Source organism: Scomber scombrus, chromosome 7 (assembly GCF_963691925.1).
Source record: "Scomber scombrus chromosome 7, fScoSco1.1, whole genome shotgun sequence".
In the NCBI taxonomy this organism is placed as follows: domain Eukaryota; kingdom Metazoa; phylum Chordata; class Actinopteri; order Scombriformes; family Scombridae; genus Scomber; species Scomber scombrus.
This window is the reverse complement of record NC_084976.1, coordinates 19,151,102-19,175,099: the sequence shown is the minus strand read 5'-3', so window position 1 is coordinate 19,175,099 and position 23,998 is coordinate 19,151,102. Positions and strand designations below refer to the sequence as shown.

General features: G+C 43.0%; 2 protein-coding genes across 2 annotated transcripts in view; both read right to left on the bottom strand.

The window, feature by feature from the left end:
- LOC133983899 (glutamate receptor ionotropic, NMDA 2D) overlaps nucleotides 1-17,613 on the bottom strand; it is a gene marked incomplete at its 3' end in the record, with an annotated part of 31,203 nt that extends 13,590 nt beyond the window's left edge. The window contains exons 1-8 of the mRNA XM_062423114.1: nucleotides 17,571-17,613; nucleotides 16,079-16,335; nucleotides 15,543-15,749; nucleotides 14,252-14,518; nucleotides 10,064-10,392; nucleotides 8,776-8,890; nucleotides 3,026-3,231; nucleotides 1,879-2,047 (exon numbers count right to left, since the gene is read on the bottom strand). Coding sequence (XP_062279098.1) covers nucleotides 1,879-2,047; nucleotides 3,026-3,231; nucleotides 8,776-8,890; nucleotides 10,064-10,392; nucleotides 14,252-14,518; nucleotides 15,543-15,749; nucleotides 16,079-16,335; nucleotides 17,571-17,613 — 1,593 coding nt within the window. The remainder of the gene's footprint in view (nucleotides 1-1,878; nucleotides 2,048-3,025; nucleotides 3,232-8,775; nucleotides 8,891-10,063; nucleotides 10,393-14,251; nucleotides 14,519-15,542; nucleotides 15,750-16,078; nucleotides 16,336-17,570) is intronic.
- The window catches only part of foxj2 (forkhead box J2), a 321,604-nt gene that overhangs the window by 165,292 nt on the left and 132,314 nt on the right, over nucleotides 1-23,998 (bottom strand). The window lies entirely within an intron of this gene.

The following is a 23,998-nucleotide window of genomic DNA, read 5'->3' as shown; positions in this document are numbered from 1 at the left end:
CTAACACAAATTAGCCAAATTTAGTGCTTGTTCATGGGGACCTCTGCCAAACTACCATACTGTTATTAAGCTAATTAAAGCTCCTATGTGATAAAATATACAGAGAAAAGGGGTTAGCTTAGCTGCTTGTGCTCTGGGAGTTCCGGCTGAACTCATGGAAACTAAAGGTCAAAGGGCAGGCATCCAGAGGCTTTGCGGCGGACGGTTGGTTAGGAACATGGATGTACTAAGAGCAAGATTCTACACCAAAAATGGCACCCATTCAATCCTGTAAGAATTGCTTGGCTGGCGCATATGCCAAAAAAGTTTTTTAGCTTCCAGGTTTGCATCTTCATTTTGCAGCCCACTGAATACGTGCATTAGTGTTGCCCCACCCACTAGTTCCTGCGAGTTCCCACTCGGCCCATAGACTTAACATTGTGTGGACGTTGTGGAATTTTAAATCGCTTTTCTTGGCTCAAGGGAAGTTTTACTAATAAAAAACATCCAACATAAAAAACTCCTAATACCCCCCCCCCAAAATTTTTCATTCCCAATACAGCTTTTTTGTATGAAAGTGTTTCAATGAAAATGTTTCTTTTTTCAGTTCAGATTTTGTTTTTAATTGCCAAAATTTATTTTTTATATCAAAATTTAAAGTAACTGCTCCATACAAAATGAGCTGGGTCTCCCCCTACCCCAGAGAAACCTGAAAACTGCTGTGTCTGCTGATTGTACAGTACAAGTAAAATGTTAATCTACATTAGACATGGCACATCCGCTCTTCAGAGCAAATCAGCAGAAAAATGAAGCGAAGCGGAAAGCAAAGCACCCTCCCCTCAACTTTGCCAAGTCTCTGGATTACCTGATCAAAGAATGGCAGGCTTTGGAACATCTGATCAAAAGACACACATTAGTATGAGAAAACAAAATTCACTTGGCCTTTTGGATGTGAAAATAGATTCGACGGACAGCTCTGACCCGGGCTCAAATTATAACTGATGGAGCAGGAGAGTGCAGTGGAACTGTTTTGAAACCCGTGACAACTGGCGTTTGGCAAGTTCCCTCTGGGACAAAGATAGAAACAGTGGGGAGCTTCAATGAAACAGCAGCCCCCATATCGATCTCAGTGTGTGTGAATACGTATGCATGCTTGTCTATTTCTGTGTGCCTGTTTTTATTTCTCTGCCAGTATAATTGTGTCTTTCTTGATGGGGGATCATGAACCACAGTGAGTATTGCCAAGAAAATATCAAGGATTAATCCCAACTAGCCAGGGGGTCTCTGACAATATGTGTGTGTGTGTGTGTGTGTGTGTGTGTGTGTGTGTGTGTGTGTGTGTGTGTGTGTGTGTGTGTGTGTGTGTGTGTTTGTGTGTGTGTGTGTGTGTGTGTGTGTGTGTGTGTGTGTGTCTTTGTGCTTCTGTGTGTACAAGGAAGTGTCTCTGCAGATCAACATACTTTAGGAACGTTTTTGCAGAAGCGTGTGTTCACCGCATCATGCTTGTCCATCCGATTTGTGTAACCATGCATTTTTCTTTTTCTCCCATCTATCTCAGTGTGTGTGCATGTACATGTTTGTAATAAATGACAGCTGTCTGATTGCTGGCAAGTGGTTAAGTGGCCATAACTCTCACAGCGATTGATGTGACACATAGCGTTTAACTGGTCACCCAGGAGGCAGGAGCACAAGCTGAGAAATACTACTATACGGCTTGTCGATGGAAAAGGCAACACAAAATATGCGGAGGCACAAATAAGAAAACCACATACATATCTCTCACAAATACACCAGTGACACAGGACCAACATTGAGAACACATAGCTCACAAGGGCAGACAGGCAGAACCACAGCCCCCCCCCCCCCCATTCCCCCCCATATATATAAGCAAAGACTTGCCTCTCCAATCATGCCGTTCCAAACCCCATCAATTTTCTTCCCGTGTTTCCCATTGGTCACTAAGTAAAGGTCATAGGTGAAGCCGACAATCTTAGCCAATCTCTTGAGGATGTCAATGCAGAAGCCCTTGCAACACTGCTTCATGGGAGCCACACCCTCATGGATGGCGCTGTGAAGAGGTCACAAAAGAAAAAGTCAGTAAAGGCATGAAAGTGTCAGCGGCATGTAATGGTCTGGTTCAAGACAGGAAAGAAAAGAAAAAGGAAGAAATAGGAAAGGAAAGAAAAGGAAAAGGAAAGGGAAAGGTAAAGGGAAAAGGAAAAGAAAAAGAAAAGAAGAAGAAATAGGAAAGGAAAGGAAAGGAAGCAAGACAATTCGAAATGGTCACAGAAAGAGTATTGTAACCGAGCCCTTTCTGACAGGTCTGATCGACCAGTGTAGGATAGGTGCTGTCATCCCTTCAGAAGCTGATGAACCATAAAGCGTCACTGTGGTCATATCTGATTCCAGACCCCTGAGTCATTCCACTGATCCTCTGGAGAGCAGTCTGTTATTGATTATGGTCAGGGAGTGAAGAGACTACAGTTTTGATAGGTGATTGATGTCACCTCAATTGGAAGGCATCATAATGGCTTAGGAACTCCATTCATAAAGCAGAATTAGAGAGGTTTCTAGGGCTGCAGCCAACAATCATTTTGTGCTAATTATTTCCTAGATTTATCAATCAATTGCTTTGTTTATAAGATGTTGGAGATCAGTGAAAAATCTCCTAATGTCTCAGAGGCCAAGGTGACATCTCCAAATGTCTCGTTTTGTCCGACCCGAAGTCTGAAACCCAAGGATATTTAATTAACTGTCATACATATGAATAAAAAGAAAATCAGTTAATCCTTACATTGGAAAACCTGGAAAGACTGGCTTTTTAGTTTCAAAATAATTATCAACTATCAATATAGCTGCTTATGAATTTATCGTCAATCAACAAATTGACAAATCATTCCAGCTCTAGGGCCTCTATTCTTTTTTCTCCCCCTTCACTATCAACTAAAGTTTCGAGTGAAAATTATCATATGAAATAAGTCATTAACATCACAACCATAATAAAACACATAAACCTAATTTGCCTTTCACCCCAAATGATTCAAACCTGGCATTAAGGGGTCGTCTGCAGGGCACTGAGTCACGGATGCAAGTCCCAGATGCAGGATCTGCCAGCTCAACAATAACAAATGGCCTTTCCTCCAGCGTGACAACGCGCAGGTGCTGGGCATCATCAGGTGGTTTAAGGAATGGCCCGTAGCGAGACCAGGCTGGGTACCGCAGCCTCAGTACGCCATTCTCCCACCAGCCTACCTGGGGAGACAGGCGAGAGAAAAATTAGACAGAGGGTGGCGCTCACACAGGCCCATATTTCTATCACAGGCAGCATTTGTTTTAATAGACACTACCTTTGTTTGTACACTGATGATAAACAAGATGTGGCAATCTTTACCACAGTATTGAACAAAAGCAAGTATCAAAATTACACAAGAACCCTATATTTGTCTGAACATACCGGGTCCTGTTTTATAATAATAACAATACTATAACCTTGCTCAGTCACATACATGATGACTTATAAATCATAGTACAGTGCAGTCCCATACAAATACCCCGCAATAATCATGGTATTAGACTGCATCATGTTATCCTACCTTGCATAATACAGATGGTGAAAAATAACCTGTACAATAAAGCACAATACAATGCAGCAACGCCAAAAACTAAGACCACAAATGACTACTGAAATGAAAGAATATCTTTCTGACAGTCTCAATAAAAACTGAATATTATAAGCTGCATGAGCATAGTATTTACTGCAGGGCACTTGCTCTATTTTAGAACACTGAGCCCTAAATATTCATTGTTGTGTGGGATGGGAACAATTACCTGACACATTTATGCATGTGCAAAGGCTACACTGATTGATGATGCTACAGTGGTCATCCAGATATGTTGCACTAGTCATTTAGTGTCAAATCAGACACTAAACAAACAAACATTTTCATATTAAAGCTCTCAGTTGGATGAAAGCAAATTCATGAGTGCACAAACAGTGAGCTACAGATGAATACAAGTTGTAGACAGAAATAAACAAGTCTCTGTTACTGAGGTGGAACCTCTACTTGTTAACCCCAGTATTTCACAGAAATGCAGATAAAACATCACACTTTTTTTTAACACTACTGTGTAGTAATCTGTAGAGCCTGTTATATATGTTGAAAATGTTGTCACCAAGTGTCATTAAAAAACAGGTCATAATCTACAAAACTTGAAATTTTCAATAAAAATGAATCCAATTTTAGCAGACAGTTTGACTTACTTTTGGGGCTTTGCTGTTATCAGTCGTACCAACAGTAAACTTCAACCTTGGGAAATGTATTTTTGTTAATCTCAGTTAAATCCTCAATCACATTCTGAGCAAAGGACTAACCAGGGACCAATAAAGACGCTGTATAAATATATGGACTGTGGGTGAACAGCCAACCTGCTGAGCTGGGTTTCCTGGTTGAAATTCAACTTTTACACTTGTTCATGTATAAATCCAGCAGCAAGTCATTCCTGCTGAGTTAAAAGGATCAGTTAAAAATGTTTCAAATCTGTTTCAAAACAATAGTCAGGGGCCCCCTCATACACTTGGAAATGGGGACTGGATCAGGAAGGGATCACGTAATGACCAGTATAATAAACAGGAGAAACTATTAAAGCAAACAAAAACTGCTCAGTGTGCATGAGAGCACAGGACTATAATTGTTTTCTGACAGACTTGAATAACTGTGAACTTATCCTTAATTAACTACTCCAAACACTTCAACATCCTGACTGTGGAGGTCAAACAGAATGTTAATGTTATTTTTGCCCAAAGCCTTAACCAATTTTAGACTTGTGTTTTAAAGGAAAGTTCGACCAATTTTACACATCAATAAAATCTTTTGTGGCTCCAGAGGGAGCTCAATTGCCTCAAGTGATGTCAAGTGACATCACTTGCCGACCATGATCAACCCTAACATCTGTACTTTCACTGTCAGTGTAAATGTGTTCAGTTCCACTCTGCCACCACAGTAATGGCGGCGGCGCTTCAGAGTGCAACACATAAATCAGATTCATCTGTACTGTGGGAGCTTTGGTGACAGAGGTGGCTCTGTTGCAAGCAGAATTCCCCATCCCTTCAATTTGGCTTGGTTTGATTGATGAATTCTTATGTCATAAGCTCTGGTCTAAATGCATTTTCAAGGGTGTTTACACAATGGAAAATCACATGTACACAGGGTAGACCATGGCCTCAGATGTCATGTCAGTGTGATTTTAAAAATCTGTTTGTGAATGATGCTGCAAGACCACATTGTTCTGTGTCCACTGTTGACCTGAAAATGTCTGTGAAGCAGCACAAGGCAGAACCACGCCCAAGAAGATTCAGGCTTTGTGAATCTTCCTCTTGCAGCATCACTTGACACATCTTGGCATAATCACCTGAAAAAAGTCACGTCATGAGTGTCGTGACAAGTGTGACTGAGGCAACACGCACAAACATACAGTATAACTATGCAAACACATACAAAAATACACAAGGATATATGGCAAACACAAACAAACACACACACACACACACACACACACACACACCAGAAGGAAAAAAAATGGACATAAGTGTTAAGCAGGCCAGTAGAGTAAAGTTTGGCAGCTTCGTGCAGCTTGTCTGTGTAATGCAAGGTCTGGCAGTGAGAGGAGGAAGAGGTGGCTACAATGACAGTATTTCGACTGCACTTCGACCGCAGCTCTGCAACAGACATTCAATCAAAACACTCTCAGGGAACATGGACAGTAAACAGCGCTTACTACTCTCTATCAGACAAAACCCAGAAAAACGTACATACAAACATAAGAAAAAGAACAGGCAAAAATGATACCACTTCAAATTTTTTCATAATGCTGGAAAATTTGAAGGCAGAGAAAGTATTTTGGTTTGGAGCAAAAGTTTAAGAACTGAGAACCCCCTTACTAAATTATTATCTTTTAGCAGCAGTGAGTGGCGTTAATTAACGTTCATTAACTTCTGATAATATCCTGAAACATCTATCTCTGTGTGCTGTCTCAATAGCAGAAACAAGCCATGCTAATGCTAGACAACCTTCAGTACTAGTCTGCAGTGTCTCAGTAAGCTAAGCTGGGTGCTAGCGGGCCCTAGGTAATGGTGCAGTCATTGTAAAGAGAACATTAAATATTCAAGGAGAGCCAACAGCGTGGATGTGCATAATAGGCAGATACAGGCGACTTATCCTCATTTTGTGTGTGTGTGACTGTGCGAGTGCAATAGGGTTTATGCAAGGAGGGTGTAAGCATATGTGTGCAAGCATACAGTATGCGCCCTCATTTGTGACATGTGGAGGTCTTTGTGAAAGCTTTAAGCATGAGTGTGTGTGCATATGTGTGTATGTGGGTGGGTTTCATACCCTGGGTTTGCACAGAGTGGAAGGACCAGCGCAGGAGCTTCTAATTGAAAGGGATTTGAGGGATATGGCAGGAGTCAGCATGTTACAACACACTGAGACTGGACTCTGGTGGGCTGTCAAAACCAGCAGGAGACTGAAAACAACCACTATGTCTATTTATGCTTTTGTGTGCGTGTGCGTGTAAGCTCACATGGGTGCATCGGTATTTGTGTGGTGTTTGTGATTATGTGCGGTTGCAAAGTGTATGTTCTGAGAGTGCGGTGTGTCTTTATGCATGTACAGTGCGGTGTAGAGGTGCTCGTGTGTGTGGTTGAGAAAATAAGCATCGCTCTCTCTTCTGACACTGACAGGGTAAAATCCCGGCGTATTAAAGGGAAAACATCTCCAACAGGTGACAAGGCTTCGTATTAAGGATTTCTGAACAAACCACAGCTTTATAGAATATGCATGACATGCCAGGAGTACTGATGTTTGGTATACACAGATACAGTTACGTATACAAGACACTCAAATGCACAAAACAATGGTGAGTCTACAACTAGATGGCAGTAACACCCAGAAATCTTCAGCACTACTTAAATCTGCATTTTACAGCAAAGACCAGAGAATACAGGCAACGAATAGGAACAATCAGCAACTATTGATCAGAACAACATCAGAACAAGTCTCTCTGCAAAATGACAAAGAATGAAATGTGTGAGTACATGTGTATGACTGCAGGGCTGCAGCTAGTGATTAATTTCATTATCGATTTAAGAGTAGGTACACAATTTCTCAAGCCTGTCTAAATACTTGCATACGTATACTGTACGTGTGATGACAGACTTACTAATAAGTGTAATCATTTTTCTCCTCATACTGATGGACATGACAACATTTCAACCAAAAATGGTGCCTTAGGATCTAAGGAAGACCATTTGACCATTCAGCCAAAGCTCATGTGAAGTTTCAATGCTGAGGTACGTAAATCAAGTGGGTATCCTCCAAAATTATGGTCAGTTTTGTGCAAAATTCCCTCTTTGTGTTGCTGCTGCATTTCTGCAAGGAAACTATTTCCAGGGAAAGGCAGAGAGATTTAATTTTTTTTTAAATGTAACTTGAATGTAACCTGGAAGATAACCACTTGATTTAGCTAACTAAGAGTACTGAAGCATTGTGTTACTGTAGGTAAGATAAGGACTGTGTATTTATGACCAGTTAGGAGAGGGAAAATGATTACAGAATATATCTTTAAATATACACATAACCTTGTATATCCTGTGTTAAGACCAACTGGGAAATGTGAATCTATTATTTAATCCTTTTCAATCAATTCATCCATCAAAATTTTCCATAGTTCATGGTGGTGTTCTTACATTATTTGTTTTGTCAGACTAAAAGTGAGAGGTTGGAAACAGGCTTTTTTTGTGGCATTTTTGCTTAATAAATGATTTAAAGGTGCTTTAAAGGTGCAGTGTGTAGAATTTAGTGGCATCTAGTGGAACTGACACGGCAGAAATGGAATATAATATTTACAAGTATGTTTTAATTAATGTATAATTCTAATGGAAATAAGAATTGTTGTGTTTTTGTTACCTTATAATGAGCCCTTTACATCTACATAGGGAGCAGCTCCTCCCAAGGAGCCCACCATGTTGCACTGCCATATTTCTACAGTAGCCCAGAAAAAGGAGAGGGAGGGGATGTGAGGAGTATTCAGCTGGTTGCAATCTGCAGCTTCACTGCTAGATGCCACTAAACCCTACACGCATATCCTTTAAACTATTATGAAAATTGTTGAGGACGTGTTTTTTGTCAATCGACTAATCATTTGCCACTATACGTGTATGTACGTTTGAGAGTGTGTATATTGTGCGAGTGTGCTTAAACCAGGATATAGCAGAGATACAGAGAAACAGCAGCAACTGAACAGGCACAGTAGGAGAGCACAAAGTGCGGTCAAATGGTCAACAGCTAGCTTCTCTCCTCTGCCTCAGGCACTGATAGACATAGTGAACTTTACATGAACATACACCCATGTGACCTGCCTATCCTCACTTTCAGGCTTCTATTTTTATTTTAGATGCCAATGCAGCACTGATCTGCTCATCTAGCTCACAAGGAGAGATTAACACTCAAGAACAATGCTCGAATCAGCACAAAATCTACTCTGGGTTCAATTGCTAGGCACTTTTGTCTTTCCAGTTCATCACACAGGGCACCTTTACAACTACACAAAAATCCCAAGATTTAGATACCAGTTAAAATAACATACAATCAAGTGTATTAAGGTTCAAGAAAAAGCATGCCCTTTTCTTTTTAAAGTCAACCTAAATCACAACATCTTGGTTGAGATAGTTAGAGCTTGCCTGCCAATCAAATCTACAACCACATGATTCAACACAAAGAACTGACGCCATGTCCTTACATCTTCCCATCCACGTCCTGGTGTCCAGGAAATTACATCCAAGAAGGGGTTGGACAGGTAACCATCACTATTGAAGGAGTAATCCCGCCCACCGAGTGTGATGTTGCTGAAATACCTGTGTGATGATGAATGGAGGTAAAAGGAGAAGGCAGACAGTAAGTATGGGACAGAAAACACAGATTATTAGTAATTAAGTGTTATCTTAAAGGATATGAAGAGATGAGAGACATCTTAAGCCTGGTTTTGATGCAAGAAAGCCTGCCCTATTCTCTTCCCACTTGAAACTAAATCACAGCCCCTCTGTGGTGACTGTCAGAGCTTGTCTGTTAATCAAATCTACAGACAAATGATCAGACACACAGAATTGTCAGGATCTTTGAAGTCAAACAACTGCTGCTCTCTGCATCGGCTGCAAGCTCTATAGTTGTATGATAATCACACAGGACAGACCTTCTAATTGTATTCTCATGTCAACGTGCTGGCTTCAAAACACAGAACCTGATAGATTTATTTTTTTTCTTTGTGATGGAAAGCATCAGATGGAACAGCAGCTTGTAGTTACAGACAGTGAACAGCAGGTAGCAGTGCAAAAAATGGAAATGAGAACATTATCTTGTGTTCCTGGACATAGTTTATAAGCAAAGACAGAAGAATCCATTCATCATTTCCTTTTAATTGCCACACTGTGCTGTGCTGTATTTGCAAACATTACTGCAAATAATCTAATGAATTCCATGTTTGGCCTATTGAAAAACCTTTGTATAGAATATTACTTGTGCAGTGTGTATGCGGAGCAAGAATGACTGGCGTTAAAAATGAACCAAGATGATAACCAGGACCACTTGGGCTACCTGTTAGAGTGTGCTGCTGTCTGTTTGCACAGCCTACGAGGAATATATTACAGCTGTCTCATTAATATACATGAGACATGGTCCGCTTGCTACAGATGCTGGGGTAATTTCACCAACTCACAACTACACGCACCAACAACATCTATTCTGCATGGATGATAGCCAGCTCCAAATTCAGATATCCCCTCTGTGCCTGCACTCTGACACTGAATCTACCAACTCCACCCACATACCTTCCAACTCATTCTGGCACAAAGCCAACTCGTTTCATAGAATACACCTCATCCTGTCTCAATTTCTTTTTCTTCCACTTTCACATATTCTGTCGGTAACCTGCCAACTGTCTCGTACTTACCCCCCAACCTTAAATTTCTCTTGCTTCCCTTTTCACATTCTCCCTTTTAGAGCTTTCCTCTTTCCCCTTATCTCTGTCTCACCTCATCCTGCCCCGCAGTCTCTGGGTCTGATTGGCATCCGTCACGCAGTTGGTGACAAAGTTTGGCCCACCCGTTGTTCCGTAATCCTTGCGCATCGCCACTGCCCCATGAGTCAGCACAGACACACCCCGAGCAATCCTTCGGCGAGGTTCGTCCCTCCAGCCCTGCGGCCGCACAGCAAACAGAGCCCGGGGCAGGTTCTCCATGCCTAAACCTGAGAGAGCTGGCCCCACAGCAAACCACATGTGTGAGGCTCCGGCCTGACCGGCGGCCCATGCAGCTCGAAAAACCAGCTCAGCCTCTTCCTGGGAGCAGTACAGCAAACGTACCTAGAGGACAGTAGGAAGGCAGGGAGGGAACGGGGACGAGGGAAGACACACACACACATACACTCTAGTGAGATAAGGAGGGGACAGGGGAGACGTGGAGAGAGACAGGGTGGGAGAAGTAAGGGGAGAAAGATAGAGCTGGAGCAGAGATGCACCTGAACGGGAGGGGAGGATGTTGAATAGAAAAGGCCCTATCAGGAAAAAACAAGGGTGCTGGGGGAGGTAAGAGGAGAGATAGCTGTAAGCTGATGTGATAAGGTTCATGGGAGTCAGGCGTATGATTCAGAAAGAGAATTGGTGGCTGAGAAGCAGACACACCAGCGAGAGGGAAGACTGCATGGCTGCATGTGATGTTTGCTAACCAGGAGGTGCAGGAGGCAATGGGGGCCACTGCTTAATGAGCTTGGGCCTGATGAAACAAGTTACAGTTATGAATAATGAAAACAGGAGTGAAACAAGAAAGAGGAAATGAAATAACTGTTAGTGGCAGAGAGGCGAAACAGAGGACGGGGAGGGAGAAGGTGGGGGGGCGGGGTTAAAGACCAAACACACCTGAGGGAAAACAAGGGGGAAGAGGTTAAACTCTGACATATGTTATTAAAAGCAGGTTGGAGGAAAGACCTGGAGACAACAGGAGGAGGAGGGGGGGCAAAATGAGCGGATGGAGGGAAGTAATCAGAGATGGAAAAAACAGAAAAGTCACTCCTCGGAGAACGGAAAGGAAGAGAGGGATGTAGCGAAGAAGAGCAAAGGATGACATATTTTGGTGAAATCGGGGCCTGGAGAGATAAGAGATATTTGCGAAAGACAGGGTGGGATGATGGAGCGAGGCTGGGGAGAAAGAGGAAAAAAAACATTAAAGAGAGAGAAAGGCAATACTGAAAGACAGAGCAGTGACAGTAGATGAGCTCTCTGCTGTAAGTGTTGAGGTAAGGAGGGGTTAAGAGGGAGCAGAGGACTGGGGTTAGAAACTGTCCAAAGAGGGTTTTAAGGGGTTTGAGGGGAAATGGAGAGAGAAAGAAGGGATCGACGAGAGGAAGATGGAGCTGAGCTAGAGGAAGATGGGGGGAGGGGGTTAAATGCTGACATATACCAAACAAGAAAGTAAGGAAACCTTTAAAATAAAAGACACACATGCAAAATTACTGAGTGAAGAAAAGAGACAAAGGGAAATCGAAGGACAAAAAAAAAAAGTACGATGATTCTTTCATAGAAGGAGGGGGGTCGGGAGAACAGACTGAAAGCACATTTTGAGAATTGCGCCTCCATTGAATTTTGAACTGTAATGGCTTGGCAAAACAATCCTGCCTGTATGCCAATAAACCTCCAGTGAATTAGGCAGGGAATGAGAGTGACAGAGAGGGGGGAGAGGAAGGAGGGGAGGAGGGGGAAAGAGGGTGACAGACAGAAAGGGAGACTGAATTAAGGAGGGAAGGAGAGAATCAGAGTTATAAACAGACACACACAATATCTAAAGACGGGAAATGGAGAAAGAGAGGAACATAGAACAGAGAGAGAAAGAGAGAGAGATAGAGAGAGAGAGAGAGAGAGAGAGAGAGAGAGAGAGAGAGAGAGAGAGAGAGAGAGAGAGAGAGAGAGAGAGAGAGCAGAGGAAATACTGACAAGGCAGAAGCTGGAAAAGGAATGGAACAAAAGATAGACAGTGAGAGATTTGAGTAGAAATTGACCCAGAGACCTGCAACAGGCCATCAACAATGTAGAAGACATTACCATATTGTATGTGGCAGAGAGAGAGAGAGAGAGAGAGAGAGAGAGAGAGAGAGAGAGAGAGAAGAGAGAGCATGTAATGCAAACATACAGAGCATCACTAAGCAATCACAAGCATTTATTAGCCCTGCAGTAGGGAAAAGCTAAAATAAGGGGGGGTTGTTGTGAAAAGCAAGAGAGTTAAAAAGCAAGCACTGCGTATAGGCAACCTGCTGCAGGCAGTATGTTATATTAACAGTGACACCAGCAGAGTGGAGCCTAAGGAATCTAATACACATGCACACACTTACAGACACACACGGGCGCGCACACACACACGCTCACACGCAGAGCTGCAGTGGCCATGCTGGGACATTAGCGATGACATTGAGACCCAGACTAAACTGAGCCAACGGAGAGTCGAGTCTGTGGCCAGGAAGACATGCAGCAAGAGGTATGGACGAATGGACTGAAGGAATAAAAACTAGCCATACAGAGATGGAGGTGTGCAGGAAAGCAGCAGAGGAGAGTGAGCTTGTCTCCAGGCAAAGAATAGCAGAGGGGAGGGGGGCAGAGAGGGGAAGGAGGGAGTGGAGTAAGCATAAGAACACAGAGAAGAGTGAAAAATTTAACAGGTGGATCAGTGGGTTAAAAAGGAGGTTTGAGGAAGCATAAATGTGGGGGCTAATATATAGAGGAAGGATTGTGGAGGGAAACAACAAGTTGATAGAGGAAGCCTCTGCAAGGAAATTGGGAATGGAACTTTGAAAGAGGTAAGGAAAGGGAGACTGTGCAAGCCAGAGGGGTCGGAGAAGGAGAAGGAACAGGTATATATGAAGGAATGAAATACACCAGAGGTACAAGCCAAAACCACGAGTCATTCTGGTTATGACATATACTCCTCTTTGAACAATCAAATCTTTTTACATAAATAAAAACTTTAACAACCTTGTTAAAAATCCTTACAATGACATTTACTCCTTCTCCCTCATTGAAAAATCCAGAATCCATTAATATGCAAATATTCAGCATTTCAAAATTTTAACTACTGGATGCAGGGTGAAGTTTACTTAGTTTTACTTTACACTTGTGTAAGTTATAAGTTATAGTTGCATATTGGACCACGACCGCCAAACTAATTTTGATGTCACAAATCTTGCTCGTAGCTAGATGCCTTAAACTCAGAAGAAAGGAGAGACAAGAGAAACTTTCAGCAGATGAATGAAAACAGATGTAAACAAACTCTGCACATACATCATTCTGCACAGTGAAGCTCAAACATCTAAGTAAAGCAACAGTAAGCAAATCATATGTTTTGTGAAGGAGGGGGACTGGTTACATTTAAGTTAAATAAAGATAAAGAGTGACTGGATGGTGGGCTGTCTGTAACAATGAATTAGATAAAGTGATGCACATGTTGAAAATAATTTTGTGCCAAGATTACAGCTCTGTAGGCGAGACCCTACAGGCCATATTAATCTTCTTTAACAAGCAGGTTGGTCACTCATTGCAAACTCTATATGTGTAGCCAAACATTTTCAAACCCACAAAACTTAATAAAAAAAATTTAGATTTTAAAGTTTCCAAAAATGTAAAGCTGAATTATGGGGAAGAGTATATAAAATAATGCACAAGACATCTAGAATATTTCCGTTGTTGAATGTTGCAGCCATTATTTAACTCAACGTAAGCATCATATAAAGTCTGTTCGATAAATAGCTGAAACAAGCAGATACAGAGTATATTACTGTATATGTTACTTTCAGACAGTGTGGAATAGGATGGGTTTTTTTTTCAAACTTAAAGCTACTTAAAGAGAAACAAAGGGGAAACTGGATGTTAAGTGGTTAACCTCTTCAGCAGTTTGCACTGCCATAACTCTTTGTACAATGACAACCAGCCAGAAAATCAACTTGACTCGTGGTTTTTGTTGCACCGTTGAACTCTTTATGCCTTAGCAGATGAGAGGGGAAGAGAAGAACAGAGGGATAGAGGAGAGAGGGGAGAGAGAGATGTGGAGGGACAGAGGGAGAGACGAATAAGGAAGGAAAAAGCTGGGAAGCCACCTGTGAGAAAGGGGGCCCCCAATGATACTTGCAGCACTTCCTCCCCTTTCCTCCCCCCTTTTCCCCCTCCCTCCCCCCTGTCTCACCTGCGCCTCGTTCTCCTTCAGCAGCCTGCGCGTGCGTGACCCCCCAGGGTCGTCAGTCACGTTCAGGATCACCACACTCTTCTTCTCCCAGCCGATGAACGAGCCGTCCGTCAGCCCCTCCACCACCGACAGAAAATCTTGGTAGCCATGGTGACGCGTGGACACCACAGAAAAGGCTGTCCAATCATACTCCTCCAGCACCTCAAAGATGACCTCTAATTGGAGGGCAGTAGAGGAGCTGAACTGGAGAAAGATGGAACCTGATTCCTGATTTGGGGAAGAGAGCAGCAGATTTGGTCAAAAATCTCACTGTGAAATGAATCCCTTGTAGTTGCACTGTGTCTAAAATGCAGTTACAATACACTGAGTAGCAGACAGCTTTTCACTACAAAGAACTACAACTCTCTGGACTGCTCCATCTTCATGCATAACATCGAGGCATCATGGGGCTTGAAGTTTTAATGGAGCAGCAGCGCTCGTGCAGCCGCAAGGCTAAAACAGCTCAGATTGTTGCACAAATTCTCCTATGACGTCCAGGAGGGAGTGTTTCTAAAAAGTCTGTTTGGGGGATGGGAGGGGAATGAGCACTAGGCGAGGGTATATCTTCAAAGGAAGTTCATCAAAGTGCTATAATTTAATTCCTCAAGAGTAAATGGTTAAAACGTGTATTTGTAAGCACAAATGCGATGCTTTTTGTTTCGTTTATTCCTGTTTGGTGGTTTAAAAGCATGTGACACGAGTTTCTCTGATGCATACACACTTACATAAACTCATACAAATGTACAGTACACACAAACATACACATACACAGTACACATTCCCTCACACACATATCCGTGTCTGCTCATTGCCTCCCTCCCAGGAACATCACAGGCACAGCCCCAGTTGGTGCCATTTACAGATCAAACACTGCAGAGTTTCAGCAGATCAGCGACCCTGACCTTCAACTTCCCCCTCCGTCCCACCGGCACTTCCCCAAACCTTTTCTTCACCAAGAGGATGCGTGACATTGTGACTTTGTGACTTTGTAAGTTGTTATGGCAATATAAGCAGCTCTTCCTTTATACTCCATCCATTGCTCTGTCAATCCATACTGCTTCTGTATACAGCACACACCTAATTAACACTATGCCACTCGCCAGAACTAACATTTTGAGCGACACAATCACACATCTGGGACGTCTGCCCTCTTGTATCTCTCTAATTATCTTTTCTCTCTCTCTCTCATACATACAGACACACACAAGCTTCAAACATTCTCCCACCCCAATCACAACCTCCCTCCTCCTACCTGTGGCATCCTCCCCAGCCCCGCTCCCCCTCCTACAGCCACTATGGGCAGTCCTGTTTGCGCAGAGACAAACTCCAGCATGGGGGCCAAAGGACCCCAGGCTGTGCGCGGGGGCCTCTCCTCTTCATAAACCAGGCCTTGCAGGGGCCGTGCCGCCAGCAGCTCACACAGCTGGGAGAGCACCGTCTTAGGACTACTGTCATTCACCTGGAAGTTGAAGGGAGGAATGAATTAAAAGAGAAGAACAGAGAGAGCGATAAAGACAAATAGAGTTGACCAACTAGGGCAGTGTGTCTTTACTTTGTGTTATTCATATGGAAGGTGTCTGTACCATGCATGAAATATCCGGCAAACAATACAAGCTGTGGTCAAAGAGCAGAGCCAGATGCCTGCTCATTCAGCAGGGCACACACAACTGCAGCAGTGTGCTGCCCATTCAGCTCAAATAATGAGAGTGAGTATGAAGAATGGATGGCCAATGGCCATTGTTATTCCCTTCCTTCAAGTAAGGCTGAATGAGCTCTAGGTAGAGAGACAGTGTCCAACCTGTAGCCAGATGACGTTAGCAGAGCCCCACTGGGTGACCACGCTCTCCCCCAGGGAGCCGTATACCCGGCCAAAACCGGGGTAGAGCACCCTTCCCCCAGGCCCCCGCCACCCGCTGCCTCTGCCTGCACCGTAGCACCGGCGTGGATCACAGCGATGTTGAAGTTCATCATGGCCCCTGCATCACGCTCCCGTGGGCTGGGCCGGAGCAGGAGGTGGGGGGAGGCGTCCACCAGACCTGCCCACTCTGCCAGGGACCAATAGGAGAGAGAGAGTAGGTATGGCGACCATGGCAACCTGCCGAGGGGGAGGGGGGGGAGGGGGGGGGGGGGATATATATCGCACTAAGAGAGGGTGCCTGAAAGAAAGAGAGACAGCAAGGAGAAGAAGAAGAAGGTGAAGAAGAAGCAAGAGAAGAAGAGATTAAGTTAGACTCAAGTGTTTTCCCCCTATAATGTCCAGTACAGAGGACATCAAATCAAATCAAGAGAGTAAAAGAAGGAGAACAGAGGATGGAGAAAGACAGTAAGACACAGAAAGAGGCAGGTGTAGACAGAGAAAGTGAGAGCGAGAAGAGAGAGAGAGAGGAGAGAGAGAGTGAGACAGAAACTGATCAGAGATTGCATACAGGCAAGACAGAGTAATGAATACTGAATCCAATCATGGGTAATAAAAGTTAGCTTTGGCTAGAGAAAATACTGGACGAGGAATACGGAATGCAGAGGGGGGGAAAACAATAGAGGGAAGGAAAAGAAAGCAAGACAGGGAGAAGATGAAATGGGTGCTATTTAGGCTGCAGGCTGAGAAGGAACAATATGAGAAAGAAGGAAAATAGAAACTGGCCGTTATAGGGAAGGAGGTGAGAGAGAGAGAGAGAGAGAGAGAGAGAGAGAGAGACAGAGAGCGAGACAGACAGAGAGAGAGACAGAGAGAGAGAGTTAATAGCAGACAGAGACAAAGATGGGGGCGGAGGTGGTTACTGTGCTGCATGAATGATAACAACAATTAAGATCACTGTAAACATGCTCGCCCTCACACAGCCGCATTCACACAGAGACACATGCATGCAAGTCTTTGAACACACACACACATACACATACATACACACACACACACACACACACACACACACACACACACACACACACTCAGATACAAGATAAATGCATGGATACACTATGCCTGTAGAGCAGCTTAATGATAGAGATATGAGGGTTAATGCATTACACACACAATCCAACAAACAACCACACAAAAGATATTGACTACCTGGGAGGATAGCGGGTTAATATGTGAAGCATGCACACACACACACACACACACACACACACACACACACACACACACACACACACACACACACACACACACACACACACACACACACACACACACACACACACACGCAAAAACACAGTACATCATTTTCAATTTACTTGTGGTGCCAACTGCCCTCCCTTCTTTTCTCCATTTCCTTCTCACTTTCTCTCCGCTCTCTCATGCTCTGTCTTTTCATATTCCCCATCTCGTCTCCCTATTTCCATGGCTTCAGGTACCAAACACAATTGCATTGATTAACAGAGGCCCACTGACATAATATTCCCTCTAAAGTCACTCTCCCTCTCTGTGCCTCTATTTCCCCTTTCCTCCTCTCTATGTTTTTCACTCCGTCTTCATCCGACTCTTCTCTCTTTGTCACAGTCTGTCGATTCTTTGACCCTGCTCAGTCTTTTGGATAGAAAAGAAAAGCAGCAAAGAAAGAGGAGGGGGGGAGTAAGAGGAAAAAAGTGAGTGGAGAGAGGGAAGCAAAGAAGGGAAAGTTTTGACTTATGTATGGACTGACTGAAGTGGACGGAAGGAGGCTGGATGGAGGAGAGGAGGCAAGGGGATAAGGAGGGTGGGATGTTGGGAGGTGGTGTAAAATATGTGAGGAGAGTAGCAGGGAAAAAAATATTGATTAGTGGGATGTGTATACGTGTTTGGCCTAAACAAATACACTGCCAAACCTTCCGTTTTGAGTGACAGGGCTGTGTGTGTGTGTGCATATGTGTGTGGTGGTGGTGGTAGTGGTGGGTCGGGAAAGGGGAGGGTGGCAAGGGGGTTTAAGATAGAAAGAGAGGCAGAAAAAGAAGGAGAGAGTGGTGGAATGAGATGGAATGAGAGGGCGAATGAGGGAGGCCGACAGATGCGGGTAAGAAAAAGAGATGGAGGTGTGGAGAGATGAGGAGAGACAGACCTGTTAGCAGGAGAGAGAAAAGGAGAATGTAATAATGAAGGGGAGAGGGAAAAAAACAGGGCTTTGTTGTTTTTTTTTGTGTTCTTTAAGGCGAGGAAGATGTGGCAGGAAAGAATGGGACAGACAGTGAGATAGAAAGAGAAAATGAGAGGCAGGGAAAAGGCGGCAGGAATACCGTACATCATATCATTTGGTGGAGATGTATTCTACCGTACTGAGATCTGAGCCATTAACTGTTAGGCCTGTCACTGTATTTCACTCCCAGGCGGTGTTTACGTTGCACTGCTCAACCAGTGTGTGCCATTCCACCACAGCAAGCCCTGTAGGAAGTGTGAACGCGGTGTATTACTGTATACAGTATCTACTTCCCCGCAGAGTGTATTGTGCCTGTTATCAAACAGCAGCATCTCACTGAAGAACGCTGTAATAAAGCAAAGTACAAATAAATCATAATCAAAATCATCATCATCTCAATACATCTCACTATATAGCTCATAATGTGTTCCAATCTGTGAATATTTGCAAACTGAATCATAAAAAGCATGCAGTGAGGGGGCTTACACTGAACACACACACACGCATACACAAACAGAGAAGGAAAGGGAGAGTGGGAGAGAGAAAATGAGAGATTACTGTTTCATTTGATTTGCTACCGTAAATGAATCTTTTGTTATAATGCAAATGTTCGCATTTTAGTATATTTTTTCCGCTCGTAGCTTTATAAAATGATCATCTACAGCCTTTGGAGCGTCTTCTAATTCAATAGAGTATTATGCTGCGTACATATTTGGCAAGGGATGGCCTACAACCTATAGGGACTGTTTAAATTGCAGTCAGTTAGTTTAAAAGAGTAAAGATTTCTATTTTCTCTGAACAGGACTCAAGGTAAAGGTTCAGTTAGTTATTGTGATGGGAAAAGTCATTTTTTTCAACATGATGTACTTAATTAGGAGTTCTAGCAGGATCTCACCACTGCGTGATTTTGTAATATATGGAAATTATGGGAATTCCACTTATTTGTGACATAACAGATTGTGTTTTGATAAGAACTGTGTACTCACCAGCACAATACATATTATAATTATTATTATTATCTTCAATTGGGCACTGACTACAAAAGAAAAACACATGAAATTGAAAACATTCACATTCTGTAGCTTTACTTTCTTTTAATGATGTTTTGGATGTTGAAAACTTCTAATCCATTATGGTGCACCTAGTCTAAATCATTATATCAGTGCTTATGCTGAAGTGTTTCTATTGTGCAATGGTAATCTTTCAATTTGTCAATCACTGTAATAAGCAGCTTACTGTATCTACAGTATAATTATTTTTTCTGCTGAGCCTGTTTAGTTTGTCTTTTTAAACAAAGAAAGTGACATTTGCAGCACCACAGAAGCCTACAAACATGCCAACGCCTGTTAGAAGCAAACTAAAAACACCTTCAGGAATATTTACCGAGTACTTAAGAGCAGGAATATTCTCAGGCTGACAGACAGCTTATCAAGAAGATGAGAGAGAAAACATTCACACAGGAAAGCCAGTCTCCTCTTTCTCTCCCAAAATTGCCAGCCAGGGCTTCACAATAAAAACCAATCTTATCATATCTCTGCTTAAACATTTCATTTACATTACATAATGCACTCACTGTGTTTTCAAATGATTATCTAAAGAAAGTAATGGATAATGCAGTCCTTTGTTGGTTTGAAGGAATATCAAAACAGGTTCGCAGTTTTGTGTGGCTGAAGGCACTTTGAAGGTATATCCGTCTATAGAGGAGCGCGATGAAGAAGTATATTATTTCTGCAACCACCAAAGAGACTAAAAACTTGTATAGCCTCTAAACACAAAATAAAAAATTGATTTTTGGTGTCAGTGTGATGTTAGGGGGAACGATCACAATGTTTTAGAGTTTCAGATCCCCTCCTTACAGCTGCAGTGAGCGCCTGCGGTGACTCTGGAAGAGTGAGTTGCGAGAGAGGAGGGAGCTGCTCGGGTAGAAGTCAGTGCTGGCATCCACGCCTCTCTGAGCCCCTTTTCCCACTGAACTCCAATGGAGGCAGTGTGCCAGACCTCGCGCTGCATCGGATCTGCTGGGGGGAAATGTGAATAGGGAAGGAGTCTGTGGAGTCTGGAAAATGCTGGAGTTGTGGAAGTGCGGTGTTCAGCGTTGTGTTTAGCCCACATCGGGCTCTGCTGCTTCATTCCTTTCTGTCATGCAGAGTAATGGACCTGCTCCCTGCTGCCTATGGCACGGGCTGCACTGAATCAGCCCAGGCAGCTTTTCCACAGCCAATACAAAACATCTGAAATATATGCAGGCTGGTAAATAGTCTACATCTACTGTACAACATTAGAAGAAATTGCACCGTCTCTGTGAGTCACTATAAGTGCCTAGAAAAAGAAACCCTCCCCCCTGAAGATGAATACTATTTTTTCTTGTTTCATTCGTCCACATTTAAGACCGCAGTGTGCTTGAGAAAACTGCTGTATGTAGCCTCTATAATTTCCCTGGGTCCATAGCTGCACTATAATAAAAGATAAGATAAAGTGCCAGCACAGTGTTGTACCCACAGTGTGCATATATGTGAGTGTATCAGTATGTGTGTGTGTCGTGCAGGGTAATATGGCAGTGTGGGGGAGCAGAGGAATGAAGAGAAGAGTGCAGCTGGAGCTCAATGCTCCTCGTGTTAATTGGCCCATACTTCAATCACAGCCAGTGGAGTGTGTCCTCTCTGACGGAACAGATCCTCTCTCCCTCTCTCTCTTTTTCCCTCTCTGTCCTGCTGCACTTGTTCACCCACTCATCCATTCGCTCACACACTGTCACTTGACACACACACACACACGGACGGACGGACGGACGTGAGCAGGCTTGCAGACACACTCCCTCACTCAGTCCGTCTCACTCACTCGGGCACTTGAATTGGTGTGTTTCACTCTTTCATTCATCCGTTCTTTTACTGAGTTACTCTATCGCCTCACTCTGCAGCATCTCACTTTCACTAACTCTCCTTCTCTCTCCCTCTGCTCCCACAACTCCTTGCCTGTTTTCCTCCAGCCCTCCCCCATTCTTTCCTTCCACACATGTCTTTGTCCTGTACTTCTTTCACTCTCTACTTCCTCCCCTCCCTCACTTCCTCTCACTCCCCATCTCTCTCCCTCTCTTTCTCCCTCTTTGATCCTTGTCGAGTAGAAGAGCCACCAGGCAGGCAATCGGCTCTGGTTCCCATTGTGCATAGTGTGCAGAGTGATCTGCGAGTAGCGCAGCGTGCAGCAGCAGGGCGTACAGTACGGTGTGTGTTTTTACTGCATGGCTGTAAACAGCAGTAGTAAAACCTGCTGCTGCTGCTGCTGCTGCTGCTGCCTCCTCCTTGGTCTTGATAGCTGTGGCTATCATAAGCCATTCAAATGACAAACGATGGAGCCATCTATCAAACCTCTCTGACACCAGGTCCTCACAGGGACGCACAATATTTGTAAACTACACATGCCACAGGCTGATAATCAGATTAGAGCCGGCCGTTTTCATAAACACCATTTTTTATGTGGAACAGTTAAATTTGAGAGCCTAGCTGATAGAATATGGAAAATAAACTGTGGCTTACACGTTTAAGACAAATTGCACACTCATTCATAAACACTTTACACTCACAGGCACACAAATATTATAATAGCAGGAGCATTGTTTTATTTTTGCCCAGCAAACACATTAAATTGGCTGTTCACTCTTCCTTCTATTATTCTGTTTAGCAAATAAACGCTGTAGAAGACGCAAAAAAGAACATTATTTCTTATAAACTGTGCTGTTACAGGAGGGGAAGAGGTGAAATCTCTGCTGGTTTTGCTTGTCAAACACTCACATCTAGCAAGTAGTCTCCATTTGTCCTTTTCGTATTTTTCAACCTTTTACAAGAACAAAATGAGACAGTCACCTTGACATCTCACTTTGATGTTTCTCAGCAAAACGACATTTTTCTGACATTTCAAGGCCCTTTAATTTCCATGTGGTCGTACAAGACACATTTCACTCTGAGGTTCAGAGTATCTTGCTTTTAATTCAAAAAAAAATGTATGGGTTCGGATTAAACACCTCTGCCAAGAGACAGTGTCAATTAATTGGACTTCACTTCCGTACATTCTGGGGATACATTTCATTACGTGAATGGAAGGACACTCCTTGTCTCTCTTCCCTCTGTGGATTGATGGAAATGAGATGAAGCTGACCCTGGACCCTGCCACAGTGTAGCACTAACAATTCTCTGACCTAATTTTTTTCAACAAAAAAGAAAATGTCTAAGTCCTACCCGCTGTGGTTTCTGACACATGCACTGAACGAAAAGCAGTGACTGGAAATCCCATCCATTACGGATGATCATTACTGAAATATCTGACACTACCACGTCTCATCGCTCTAACTCATAACATTCAGCACGGGGTATATAATTACTTAAGTGGAGAATGTGTTTAATTTTGCTTTAATATAACCTCGCACATGTCTAGTAATTGCAGTAATGTTCTAAAATGAACTCATGTAACCTGAGAGGAAAATCGGCTGATAAAAATAAAAGGCTGTCAGTGGTTTCACTTTTGCCTTTACAGCCTGGGCATCTTGAATTATTCACTTTGTGTGTGTGTGTGTGTGTGTGTGTGTGTGTGTGTGTGTGTGTGTGTGTGTGTGTGTGTGTGTGTGTGTGTGTGTGTGTGTGTGTGTGTGTGTGTGTGTGTGTTATCATTTAACCCCCCTGCCATTCATTTAATCCTCAGGACACTGCCAGTAACATGCATACAAACACTATTTTTTGAGTTATGCTGCATAAACAACATCAATTTGTGTATAAATGATGCACAGTCAAATATCTCAATATTTTCTGTCTTCACTTACACACACACACTCTCACACACATTCACACATCCATTCAGAAAACATCGGCAACAAATGGTTTACTATTCTCATGAGTGTTGAGACATAAATATCAGTAAGGTCATATGCTTTCATGTGGAAAGGCCAGTATCTGGGGATTTTGCATCAGGGATTGTCATGACAGAGCTCAGGGTATTATTTCAATAAGCCTAACTGGCCTGTACTAAGTCGACTTGAATGAATAGAAATGGTTTTGTAAGGAGACCACATAGTTTTTATGCCTATTGCCAGTGCTTGTGTAATATAAGTGCTTCCTTTAAGGCTGGCCAAAGATCACGGATATTTCATTTCCCCACCTCAACACCTGACATCTAATACAGTGGAGAGCTGCAGCGCTGCTCTGGCCAGCCCTCCCTGCTCCCAGGTTGACTATAATACTACATAATTTACTTACTTTAATGTACATATAAATTTATTTCTGTAGTTGCTTTATTTCTCTAAATCCTGTCAAGATGTCTTTACAACGCACAACCTGGGGGATTATCTTATTATGTTTGTTTTAAAAGGAATAATTTCTCCCAGCTCAACCTTTTACAGAAACTCTTTGGGCTTTGTGTTTGGGGAAAATAGCTTCAATATCACAGCGCTATCAATATCAATGCAATGCAATCATCTAAGAATAAACATGCATTCATGCAGTGCATTTAAATAATGTACTGTACATTCATGAATGAGATGCGTGGCTGATTGTTGTGCTTTTCTTTTTTTTTAACAAGCATTGAGATTAAAATCAGGAACAAATTGGGAGGA